The sequence below is a fragment of the Conger conger genome, chromosome 3 (genome assembly GCF_963514075.1).
Source record: "Conger conger chromosome 3, fConCon1.1, whole genome shotgun sequence".
NCBI lineage: Eukaryota > Metazoa > Chordata > Actinopteri > Anguilliformes > Congridae > Conger > Conger conger.
In genome coordinates this window covers 59,566,522-59,578,877 of record NC_083762.1, presented here as the reverse complement: position 1 = coordinate 59,578,877, position 12,356 = coordinate 59,566,522, and the positions used below count along the sequence as shown (strand labels likewise).

The following is a 12,356-nucleotide window of genomic DNA, read 5'->3' as shown; positions in this document are numbered from 1 at the left end:
ATCCAACATTGTTACATTGATTTCAGGATTCTTCTGATGAAGAGAAAGATGTGGACAATGACAAGGAGTTGAGTGCTACATCTGCATTGGACACTGAGGATGAGGATGTGGATGAAGATGACAATGGTATTAAAGTTCCTGCATTAGGGAACCTTTATATGTGTCATCCCTGCTGAAAACAACAGCTCAAACTAGGTTTTGAAACAGCTAGTAACTGGTTGACAAGTTCAGACCAGCTCCCAGCTTGATGTGGTTTAGCTGGTTGACCAGTTCAGACCAGCTCCCACCTGGTTTTACCAGCTCAAGCTACATATGTTTTGAAACAGCTGGTAGAGCTCAGACAAGCTACCAGCACTAGCTGGTCGACCAGCTCATACACAGCTCGACCGGCTTGATATTCAAGCTGGTCAAGCTGGCATAGCTGCATTTTACAGCTGGAATTTCATTTTGATAAAATCTTTTTAGATCTTATGACCACCTTCCTTTAATTTATACAGAAGGAAGCATTGAGATAATCATGGGACCAATAAAAGTCAAAGCCCTCTGTGGTGACATCACCCAGGAGACGACAGATGTCATTGTGAGCAGCACCAACACCAGCCTTGATTTGAGCTCAGGTGAGTACCTGTTTCTTCTCTGGCATATGCTATACCCCTGAAGCCCTCTTCTGATCATATAGTACATCAGAGCTTTAAATGCACATCCAATCAGATGGCACCCATATAGTAATTAAGGTGTGGCTTACAACAAACTAAAACACAAATAGAGATTACTCTTGGACAACAGCCAGCCTGAGCCTCACTTGTTATTTGGAAACTTAAACTTAAACTTCATATAGTTGAAAATTGCAGTGGGTAGCACTGCCGCCTCACAGCAAGGAGGTCCTGGGTTCGAATCCCTGTCAGCCGGGGCCTCTCTGTGCGGAGTTTGCATGTTCTCCCCGTGTCTGCGTGGGTTTCCTCCGGGTACTCCGGTTTCCTCCCACTCTCCAAAGACATGCAGGTTAGGCTGATTGGAGTCTAAATTGCCCGTGGGTATGAGTGTGTGAGTGAATGGTGTGTGTGCCCTGTGATGGACTGGCGACCTGTCCAGGGTGTATTCCTGCCTTTCGGCCAATGTATGCTGGCATAGGCTCCAGCCCCCCTGCAACCCTGTTCAGGATAAGCGGGTTCCGATAATGGATGGATGGATGGATAGTTGAAAATATAGTTGATTATCCACTGCATCTGAAACAGCCGTTACCAGCATATTTCTGTTATGGTCTCAGGATCATGTAATAGGCATTTGATTAGTTGACCTGTGCATTGTCTTCCTTTTGACAGGTGTGTCTGGGGCCATTCTCAACGCAGCTGGACAAACAGTATTGGATGAGTGCAGAGCTCTCGGTATGAAACCACCTGTCACTCCATTACTGAGAGCCTGATGGGACTTCCTGGTTTTCTGGGAGTAGTTGGTTTGATGGTATTGCTTTTCAGTGTAGAAACTGTTGGTTTTATTTTGTTGCCCAGGGACACAACCTAAAGATGGAGTAGTAATAACCAAACCTGGCAATCTGAAATCCAAGCACATCGTCCATATGGTCGGGCAGACTAAGGAGAGAGACATCACCAATTCGATGTGCAAAGTTTTAGAAACTTGCGACCGCATCAAAGCCCAGACCGTCGCCTTCCCAGCACTGGGGACAGGTACGCCACTGCCAGTCCATGAATGTCACAAGTGAACAATGTAGTGTCCTCTTTGGACTCACATCTTCTGTCCCTTTTTATAGGAGCTGGAAATTTGACTGCATCTCAGGTGGCCAATGCCATGACTGATGCCATCAGCTACTTTATATTGGACAAGCCAAAATCTTCCATCACCGCGGTTAACATCGTCATATTCCAGCCAAAGATGATATCTGACTTTGGACAAGTCATGAAGAAGTTCAAGAGGATCAGCCCCATGCCTGGGGTGGCAGGTATGATCCAAACAGCACATCTATCACTGTAGAATAGAGCTCGGAGTGCTGTTAATACACAGTGGTCCATTTGGAATGAAGTAGTTAATAAACATAGGATACTGTTCAGTTTGGCTCCCAGCATATTTTAATTCTGTTCTCTTAAATCTATTTAAGCCTGGGTGGGCAACTGATTTGATACCTGAAGCACCAGGTAGCATGCCCTGATCAATAACAGCAATTTATGAAGGTTTGAAATATAGTAGATAGATAGATAGATAGATAGATAGATAGATAGATAGATACTTTATTCATCCCGAGGGAAATTTTTGAATTTTAGTATCGTTTTGTCATAGTTAATCTACTGCAGTAGCTAGACAGAACAGTGTTAATGAAGAGAATAATTAGATTTTTTAAATAAATTGAATGATAGATTACTTGCCACAGACGGAAGACCCATCCCTTCAGAGAGACTGGACTAGGCAGCTACATACCATGGATTTATAACAAAAACATAATCCTTACTTCCGTAACCCTTAAAAAACGAGCTGGATGGATAGTATATTATTTTAAATTTTTAAGGTTGCTGGATTAGGTTCTTGGTCTAATTATATTCATTTAATTTCATGGAAACAGTGGAAATAGCGGCTCAAAATCCCCCAAGCTCCAGCCTTTCCCAGAAAAACTCCAACATTCCCAGCCAGAGCCTGGAAAGCATGATAGCAGACATTACCTTCCCTGTGATGGTGGCTGAAGTTTACGGAGCTTCTGTGGCAAACCTGGCCCAGGTGAAGAAGTGCCTCGATGACTTGATTTCAGAGGAGTGCACCAGCCAAGACGTGGTAGACAACTACCTCCACCTCCTTGCAGAAAAGGATAAGCAAGATATTGTTGAAACAAGCCAGAAGCACCAGGTCCACATCTCCATGCTGCAAAACAGGCTGACGGTGTCGGGAAAGAGAGAGGATGTCCTTTTTGTCATCATGCAGATCAAAGACTCCCTGCAAAGAGCCAGAGAGAGGGAAAGCCAGAAGCGGGAGGAGAGAAGGATATGGCAGACTGTCCGCTGGGAGGTGGGCAGGTCAAATGCCTGGAAGGGCCTGAAAAAACAAATCAACTATGAACTGGAGCTGGCTTTCCACAGAAAAGTCAAGTTCTACACTTACCAGAACGAAAAGGGGAGGTTCACCGTGGATTTCGAGAAGATGGAACAAAGAGACAGCGGAGGGCAGATTAACAGAATCAAGAGGACCCCTCTGTCTGACTCTGAAACAGGTCAGTACCTGTCTTGACAAGTTTTCAGCCTGACCAGTGAAGCAAGTAGTCATTGTGTAGTCATGTGGCATATCCCCAAAACTACTGCTGAATAGAAATAAACCATGTTTGATATTGTTAGTAAATCTAAGTTTTACCAGGAACCAGTAAGATGACCGTTGTCACAGGAAGAAGCAGATCCGATGTTCGTCATTAGAAAACAGGAAAGTTTATTATAATCAGGAAAATGTTCCAAAGAGCAATGGTGTTTGGGATGTTTTAAAGGATAACATTTGCATATATTCAAATATGTCTACAAATCCAAGTGTAACCTCTGATTGGTGGTAAGGAATTGCGCTTATCCCGAGCACCTCGGATTGGGCCATTCAAATCCTTAATGGTTGTGAGGCCTTGCCCCGCTCCCCCCTGGAGTCCAGTGGAAAATCCCCAGAGGGGGAAACTTGAAACTGATAGCGGTCATTATCATATGTGAAGTGGTCCAATACACAAATTTGTCTGTCTCCCAACAATATCAATGGTCAGAACAAAATGTGTTAAAAGGCATACTATGCAGGATTTTCACATTGGAAATATTATAAAACAAACATGCTCAGTCATTACTATGATACACTGGCAACCTGTATCTGTGTTCACTTCTGCCCAATGCCTTGCTTGTCTACTTGTATTCAGTCCATGTTCCAGATTTGGGTGGGGTCCAGGATATACTCAGTGCAGTTATCTGGCTAATTCAGTCATCCTGCTTTGTGGAACAGATCATAGGCCTCTTCTGTGTATGGGCCTTTTTTTTATTTCTGTCTTTTATCAGGCATGTGTCCAATACACTGAACTCATACACTCGGATCCAGTAGAAGGAGGAGGGGGCGTGGTCAAGAGGAGACGATTGGCTACTACAGTGTTGAGCTGGGCTTGTGAGAGACTAGCCTTGGTGGCTAAACATTAATAATCCACCAGTTTCCAGTAACATTAATTAGCTGCCCTTTATAAGCCAACTAAATTCAGTTTTGTATGTCTGCTGGTTGGCCGTGATAGCTGGGTCCAACTACACAATACTAATGTTATTGCTTATATTTTAGGGAGATTCTACCAGCACATTTATCTCCTGGACTAGGAGCTCATACCTAAATCCAAAAGACTTCAGGACTTTCACAAGACTTGAGATGTGTGCAGGCTGGCGAGAGCAGACTGAAATCCACAGATGTTAGCAGCAGTGGCTAGCGTCACCACTAGCTAACATTTAGCTAAATATGTCACGTACTTTGTATGCAGAATACTAGAATTCCCCGATTACAATAAATTGAATCATTATACATTAATTATTATTTTGCAGCTATCATTACAACACCACCTACATGGACCAAGATGGCTGGAAAAGATCTGGACATCATTCTACTCTTAGAAAACTCTGATGAATTTCAGAAAATTTCTGAAGGATTTGTGCAATCCTGTCAAGTTTTTGCACAGAACAACAGTAAAAAGATTGAAGTGGTCCAGGTACATCTCATCATTCACTCTAATTCTGTGCAACTGACACCTTACATTCTTTTCACATACAATCTATTCATATGGCTGGATATTTACTTAAGTTGCAAATTGAACATTTTTGAACGCTTTAAATTACAAGCCCATTTCCCTAACCTAATTTCCAAAGAATAAAGCCAACAGCTCCAACCTCTAGCAAAAACTACACCCAAAAACTGAAAGTGAGCCCTTGAAAGGTTAAAAGTTGAGATTGATGTTTGTAAAACCCCTTCAGATCCAGAGAATTCAGCACCAGGAGCAGTGGAGGAAGTATGCAGTAAGCAAACAGGCATTGGATAAAAAATATCCAAAAAGTGATAACGAGCAGTTGCTCTACCATGGAACAACCAAGGACATCAGCCAGAAGATCAACAAGAACGGTTTCAATCGCAGCTTCTGTGGCAGAAATGGTACCGACCACAAAATCTCCCGTATCTGCTTGCTGTGCTAAATGCATTTAATTAATATATCCGGGCCCAAATCATTTAATTTATAATAGAAGTTCATATACTAGCCTCATGTGACCTACAGTATGGTTATTCGATGAATAATAGACCCAGGAAAGTACAGGCTAAACGTAACTATTCAGTGAAACAGGTCTGTAGCACTTTAAACTTGGAACGAGTCAATACAGATTTGACATTAACACAGGGCAGTGGTTTCAGACCCCATTTATGGAGATCTACATTCCTGTAAATTTTCAATTCAACCCTACTTTCGTACATGTGACTCTACTACTGAATTCAACAGAATTCAGTGGACTGAAAACCTGAAACAGGAACAGGGTCCCCTGCTACAAGGGTTTTCCTGCATTCATTTTCAAAATGTTTTTAAAATTAAAATAATTTGCATTACATTTATACATCCATGTTACCGTGGGCAAATTAAACAACGCAGCTGCCCCTCAGACTTGATATACACCTCTAGTTTAAACTACAGACAAAGTGTGTGAGGAAGATGGATGCTTTCATTCGTATTGCACAGTTAACATTCAAAAATGCTTCTGGGTGTTTTCAGCTACAATCTATGGAAGTGGAACTTACTTTGCCAAAGAGGCGTACTACTCGTGCCATGACCAGTACTCCACCCCCGATGGGAACGGTCACAAGTACATCTACAGAGCCCGCGTCCTCACTGGCAAGCCCTGCCTCGGACTGCAGGGCATGAAGGCGCCGTCTCCTGTGGACCCCAACAATCTCCAAGCGGGCCTGCATGACTGTGCGGTGGACAAACTCCAGAACCCCTTCATCTTTGTCATTTTCTATGACTCGGGCGCCTACCCTGAATACCTCATCACATTCAAGACAGTGTGATGGGGTGGGGGGGCATCTACTTGGCCACCAATTAAGAATCATTAAAGGCCCACGTGCATCAGCTTTCTTTTCCTGGTTTTAGTATTGCAAGGAGCAATGACTTCGGTCCCTAACCCTGCCCTCAGAGCGCCCCTGACCCCATGGGTCAGCTCTCTGTGTTAACATTTAGCAACATGATCAAATAATGCAAAAACATGTCACATTGTTCTATGAACAGCTCCAAAAAATTGTATTTGAACTTTTTTCCCCCCACTTGAATCAGTATGGAACACAAATGAGCAAAAATGGTCCAAGATCATACGAGAAGCTCAAAAACATGAAAACGTGTGGGCCTTTAATGATCCACTTTGTGCTTTAAACAGCTTTAATTGACATTTCATATTTTCTGATGACATATAAATATAATCTTTTTTAATGCATTGTAGATCGATCTGGATAGTTTTAGATGGAAATTTCACTTGTGCGACAGATTATTTGTATCGGGAAGAACAAGTGTCCTTTCAAAAAAAAAGTTTAATCTTAAAGCAAAACAGTTTCATCTATATTTCTGATAAATGTGAGCTTTAAACGAGTTTGAATGTCCATACAATTCTTAAGGATGTCTTCATATTAAGTTACACCTTCTGCTGTCTGTCTCAAACTGATTATTTAAGCTAGAATGTCAGGAATGGAGTGCATTGTTCAAATGGACCACATTGTAGTATCTATATTAAAGATTTGATGTCTGCAGTTCAGATGTACAAACACTTATTGGAATATTCATAAGGTTTTGCAAAGTCCGGGATCTACTACACCTACTGACTCAGAATCAGAATCAGAATCTGAACAAGAGACAAAAGCCTAATTTGAGCTGGATGGGTTGTACAGTAGGCTGTGCTGCAGTAAGGTTCCAAGGTGTATTGTCCAGTCTATTTGTATGGGCTTATCCATTTCTGCAATTCTTCTGAAATGACCAGATAGACTGGTTGTATACATCACTAACTGCACTTCTGCGGGGGAAAAACTAAACTGTTGCCAAGACCCAAGGCAAACCCTTTTAATGTGCTTTTAAATTACTGCAGAGTCCATTCGAACGGGACTGCTATTACTGTAGGACCTCTGAGTTGGGTGAAACAGGATCATTTGCTTTGGCATTTTTACATTCTGCACTTGAAGACTACAGACGTTGCAGATTCATACTGGATTAAGATCACACATCCTGTTAAATGTTAAATCACAAACCTCCCAATGTGAGACTAATACAGCTCAAAAAGGGGTAAAGTCAGGATTATGTGAGAGGTTGGTGAGATCTTAAGACACAGCCACTAAGGCTGTTGTTACAGAAGTTACAGAACAGAATTGAAACTGGAGATGCGTTAGTAAGTTAGTTATGTGATTTAACCCCTTCCCCGCCAATTATTTAGGAAAAAACCTGTCATTTTCAGACGATTTTTTAAAAATTATATATAATATAGTATTTTTATGCTGATTATGAAAAATAACTTGTTTTTCATTTTTTTCCCATTTTTGTGGTTGAAATTTTATTTTGAAAATAAAAGTGTTTAGACATGTTTACTCGTCCGTGACTGAAAAAAACACCCAAATAGTGGAGCACACAGACAGGGGAGTGACTCCGGCTCGTAAACATTCAGACTCAGACATCACAGGGGAAGACGAATGCAAAGACTAATGACTATAAACAGAACACCAGACATGAATATGAAAGATAATAAATACAAAAATAACGATAATAAACAACGATAAACTAACAAACAGAACAGACTCTGAACATTACAAAAATAAGCTGTTATGGGTATGCATTATCTGACATTTAGCCACAGGGCAATTTAATGCATCACTCAAATTTTAGCCGTTTTTACCCTAAGAGATGTTAACCAGTCAGATGGCAAAATAGTGTATGGCTCAGACAGATTCTGTGAGAAGATTGGCCTGCTGCCACTAGGGGGAGGTTACCTCTTCGGTTCGCTGGATGAGGCAGGACCAGGCCCTTGGGGACATTAAAATGTGATCATATTTAAGTGTGATTTAATTGGGAGTTCATTTTGTCAGAACATCTAGGCTATTACTTTTAAATGATGGGATGATTTCACATTTGTTGTACTGCTGTACAGTCGGTCAAGCTGACAATGCAATATTGCTTTAATGCGTATGCTTAGACAAATAACCCACAGCACCCCCACATAGCGTAGGCTATGTCCCTTAATTAGTCTATAACAAAAATGCAATAAATGAGAATGTAGCATAGCCTACGATGTAGTATAGACCCCAAACATAAAAGCAGTCATAAAATCTTACATAACAGGAAGGTAAAACTCAAACTGGCATAATTAATTATAGCCTTTTAGACTCACGGCCCATTTCCCTAACCTAATTTCCAAAGAATAAAGCCAACAGCTCCAACCTCAAAAACTACGCCCAAAAACTGAAAGTGAGCCCTTGAAAGGTTAAAAGTTGAGATTGATGTTTGTAAAACCCCTTCAGATCCAGAGAATCCAGCACCAGGAGCAGTGGAGGAAGTATGCAGTAAGCAAACAGGCATTGGATAAAAAATATCCAAAAAGTGATAACGAGCAGACTCTACTACTGAAAACCTGAAACAGGGTCCCCTGCCACAGGGGTTTTCCTGCCTTCATTTTCAAAATGTTTTTAAAATGAAAATAATTAGCATTACATTTATCCATGTTACCGTGAGGAATTTAAACAACGCAGCTGCCCCTCAGACTTGATATACACCTCTAGTTTAAACTACAGACAAAGTTTTTGAGGAAGATGGATGCTTTCATTCGTATTGCACACTTAACATTCAAAAATGCTTCTGGGTGTTTTCAGCTACAATCTATGGATGTGGAACTTACTTTGCCAAAGAGGCGTACTACTCGTACCATGACCAGTACTCCAACCGCGATGGGAACGGTCACAGTCACAGAGCCCGCGTCCTCATTGGCAGCAGGGCATGAAGGCGCCTGAATGATGTACAGTCAGTCACGCTGACAATGCAATATTGCTCAAATGCGTATGCTTTGATAAATAACCCACAGCACCCCTGCGGGTCCCTTAATTAGTCTAGAACAAAAATGCAATAAATAAGAATGTAGCATAGCCTACGATGTAGCATAGACCCCAAACATAAAAGCAGTCATAAAATCTTACGTAACGGGAAGGTAAAACTCAAACTCGCATAATTAATTACAGCCTTTTAGACTCACGGCCTCTTTTATTTTCCATGAATCAATTACGTATATAACCTGGGGAAATTATGGACATATCTAATACATGAACAATTTAAAATATATATATACTTTAGAGTTATACATGTATATGTTTCAAAATGTGTAGTGTAATTATATATTGCCCAATTATTTATATCGTTTTTTATCCATGCAATATGCATCAAACGTATTATGAAGTAATGTACACCAAATTTTTAAATCAAAAACAGCCGCAGGTTGCAATTTACTACATTCGATTCGATCTCAAATGTTTCAAATTTAATTGCACCCATACCTGTTGTCATTAACAGGCAATTATCATCGTAGGCTAGCATATTACTCAGAAATTGCACTTTCCCAATCCCTCTTTCAAAGTAGCCTGCACCTTATACGTCGTTTGTTCGTTTTGGTTTTGGCTTTCATGTTTCGTTTGTCTCCAAAATCTAATGACATATTTCCCGGGAATTGGGAAGTAGGCTGCATGACTAACCGCCACTTCATTTGTTCCTGCTCAGGAACAAGTTGTCTTAAGTTGTTTTGCATTCATTTACTTTCTTTTCAAACTTCGTCCGACAGCCTAGTAGTTCTTTGCACTTATGCAACTCTTGTCCTTGTCTTTATGGAAGAAAATACATTAATTTTAGTCGGTCTTCCCGGTGACTTTGCTTCTGTGAAATCAAAGTTGGAATTGTATTTCAGAAATAAAAGAAAATCTGGAGGAGAAATTTCGGAAATTAGAAATGACCCCAATGACAAGAGGAATGCATTGCTCATTTACGTAGAGGATGAAGGTAATGTTGAACGTAAAATAAAAAAATTAAACTGAGTGTCTTTGAACAGCTTCAATAATCTGATTTCTTAGGAAGTGAAAGTGAAACTAAGCAGGTTGCCAACTTGTGAAAACCTAAAACCGCTGATATAGTAGACTGTGATAACAGATAACAGCAATGAATGAAACCATTTACAGGGGGTGGCCTGTTGCGTAGTGGTTAAGGTAAATGACTAGGACACGCAAAGTCGCTGTTTCTAATCCCGATGTAGCCACAATAAGATCCGCACAGCCGTCAGGCCACTGAGCAAGGCCCTCAACCCCGCATTGCTCCAGGGGAGGATCGTCTCCTGCCTAGCCTAATCAAATGTACGTCGCTCTTGATAAGAGCGTCTGCCAAATGCCAATAATGTAATGTAAAAAATTCGGTTGTACTTCAGGATACAGGAATCAAATAATATTTGATACAAATTATATATCGGCCTATATATTGTTTTACCACTAGAGGGCAGGCGACAACAGATACAGAATAAATACCATACAAACTTCAATAAAAGCTAAACAGACTAAACAGATGCATAAAAACTTTTAATAATGAGATGATATTATTTTATTTATTTTACTTATTTTATTTATTTTATTTATTTTGTTATCGTTGTTGTTGTTATGGTCAAAAGGTTTTTGAAGTTTTATTTTATGCAAATATCCAATTATGCAAAAAGTTCTCGTCCCATTGGACCCCATTCATTTTCGGTTCCATGCTCGCATCCGTCGGCTACCCTCTACTGACAACTGCCTATTGTCTTTCTCAGCCGCAAAAAGTGTGTTGGAAAAAGGACCGCACAAGGTTGATTTTAAAGCCCTGGGCGTGGTGGAACTTCAAGTGAAGCCACTACAAGAGGACGGCGTCGCAAATGTGAAGAGAATTAAACCAGTGCCGTTGCCCCGTCGTCCCCTTGAGAAAGAGGTTGGCTTTGGAAAAACTGCACCTAACATAGGAGAAGCGGTAAATATCTTGGAAATGGCTATGATAATGTTGACAAGCAATGTGATGGTTTTGCTGTATGAAACACAAAGCTGTCCCTCTGAAATAAACACAGCTTTAGAAGCCAGAAACCCTTCTCATTTTCTTGAAAACATGAATAATCAAAAAATTTTTATTTCAGAACAACAAGTAGGCTCTAATATGTTGAAATGTGATACGAGTTTAATCATGTGTCAATTATCAATTTCGATTGTCAATTGTTATGATGCTCTCACGTTGAATACTTAGCAATTCATGTTTTGGCCTTTAAAAATATTTGCAGCTCCAAAATTCCAGAAGGAATGCTGGCCTAAAAGGCAATAAATTGGATCATGACATGGATACAAGATACGACACAGTACCCAAAGGAATTCTGGCTAGGAACAATAGTGCAGAAAGATGAATGCAGTTTGTGATTTAGCCTTAATATTGCTTTATTCGGCATGACTCTTCCCCATAGCTATAGACATCTTAGTGTGGTTAGCAGAGCCAGAGGCCATGCTGATTTAATGTTAAATGGCCAAACACTGGTGCACTTACTGCATCTTCTTACAAGAAACATTACTAATGTATATTGTATTTTCTCTTTTCTATCAATTATAGGAGCCAGGACCATTTCACCAGGAAGGCAAGTTAAATGTTTATGTTTCTGTTCTGTTTATTATCTTATGTATGACAATGGTAATAAGAATAGGTGCCATGTACAATACAAATATTTCATTATTATTTGACACTTATTTTTTATGAGACGTGTTTTTATCATTTTGCAGGTGCTCTATCTAGATTGATATATACTATGTCTTTTTTATGAGCATGTATGCTTTAATAACTTATATCTTTTAAATATAATGTTAAAGGTCTATCTGAAAAGTCATTAGCAGGTTAGTTTTACATTTCGTGCACCATTAAAAAAATAATTACACATGATAAAATGAGATTGGTGTTGGTCTCCTTGAAGATCCTGATCTTGCGGCACTGTTTAACAGGGATGAGGATGGAATCTACCTTGGGCTCTCTCTGGAAAATGGTGTTTATATAATATAGTTATAATTACAAGTTTTTCATTTTCATTTCACATTAGAGGAGGAACTGTGTGATACATATGTTAAATCCCAGTGAAAGTTTATTCCCTGTCTGTGTGGTTCACTATTCGGGTGTTTTCAGAATTTTTAAAAAAGTATTCACACCTGCTCTCCATTATCTCTACATTCCTTAACTCTGTGCAATTGTCTACTCCCTAGTCCGGAGCCGTTTGTATTAGTCTAATCAACTGTACGTCGCTCTTGATAAGAGCGTCTTCCAAATGCCAATA

General features: G+C 40.1%; 2 protein-coding genes across 2 annotated transcripts in view; both read left to right on the top strand.

Moving 5' to 3' along the window:
- Positions 1 to 6,143, top strand: part of LOC133123500 (protein mono-ADP-ribosyltransferase PARP14-like) — a 31,007-nt gene extending 24,864 nt beyond the window's left edge. The window contains exons 16-25 of the mRNA XM_061233971.1: positions 27 to 126; positions 227 to 249; positions 512 to 617; positions 1,323 to 1,385; positions 1,509 to 1,685; positions 1,769 to 1,957; positions 2,573 to 3,211; positions 4,539 to 4,702; positions 4,965 to 5,139; positions 5,747 to 6,143. Coding sequence (XP_061089955.1) covers positions 27 to 126; positions 227 to 249; positions 512 to 617; positions 1,323 to 1,385; positions 1,509 to 1,685; positions 1,769 to 1,957; positions 2,573 to 3,211; positions 4,539 to 4,702; positions 4,965 to 5,139; positions 5,747 to 6,042 — 1,932 coding nt within the window. The 3' untranslated portion in view covers positions 6,043 to 6,143. The remainder of the gene's footprint in view (positions 1 to 26; positions 127 to 226; positions 250 to 511; positions 618 to 1,322; positions 1,386 to 1,508; positions 1,686 to 1,768; positions 1,958 to 2,572; positions 3,212 to 4,538; positions 4,703 to 4,964; positions 5,140 to 5,746) is intronic.
- A 3,727-nt stretch (positions 6,144 to 9,870) lies between these two features.
- Positions 9,871 to 12,356, top strand: part of LOC133123499 (protein mono-ADP-ribosyltransferase PARP14-like) — a 39,201-nt gene continuing 36,715 nt past the window's right edge. The window contains exons 1-2 of the mRNA XM_061233970.1: positions 9,871 to 10,042; positions 10,833 to 11,026. Coding sequence (XP_061089954.1) covers positions 9,871 to 10,042; positions 10,833 to 11,026 — 366 coding nt within the window. The remainder of the gene's footprint in view (positions 10,043 to 10,832; positions 11,027 to 12,356) is intronic.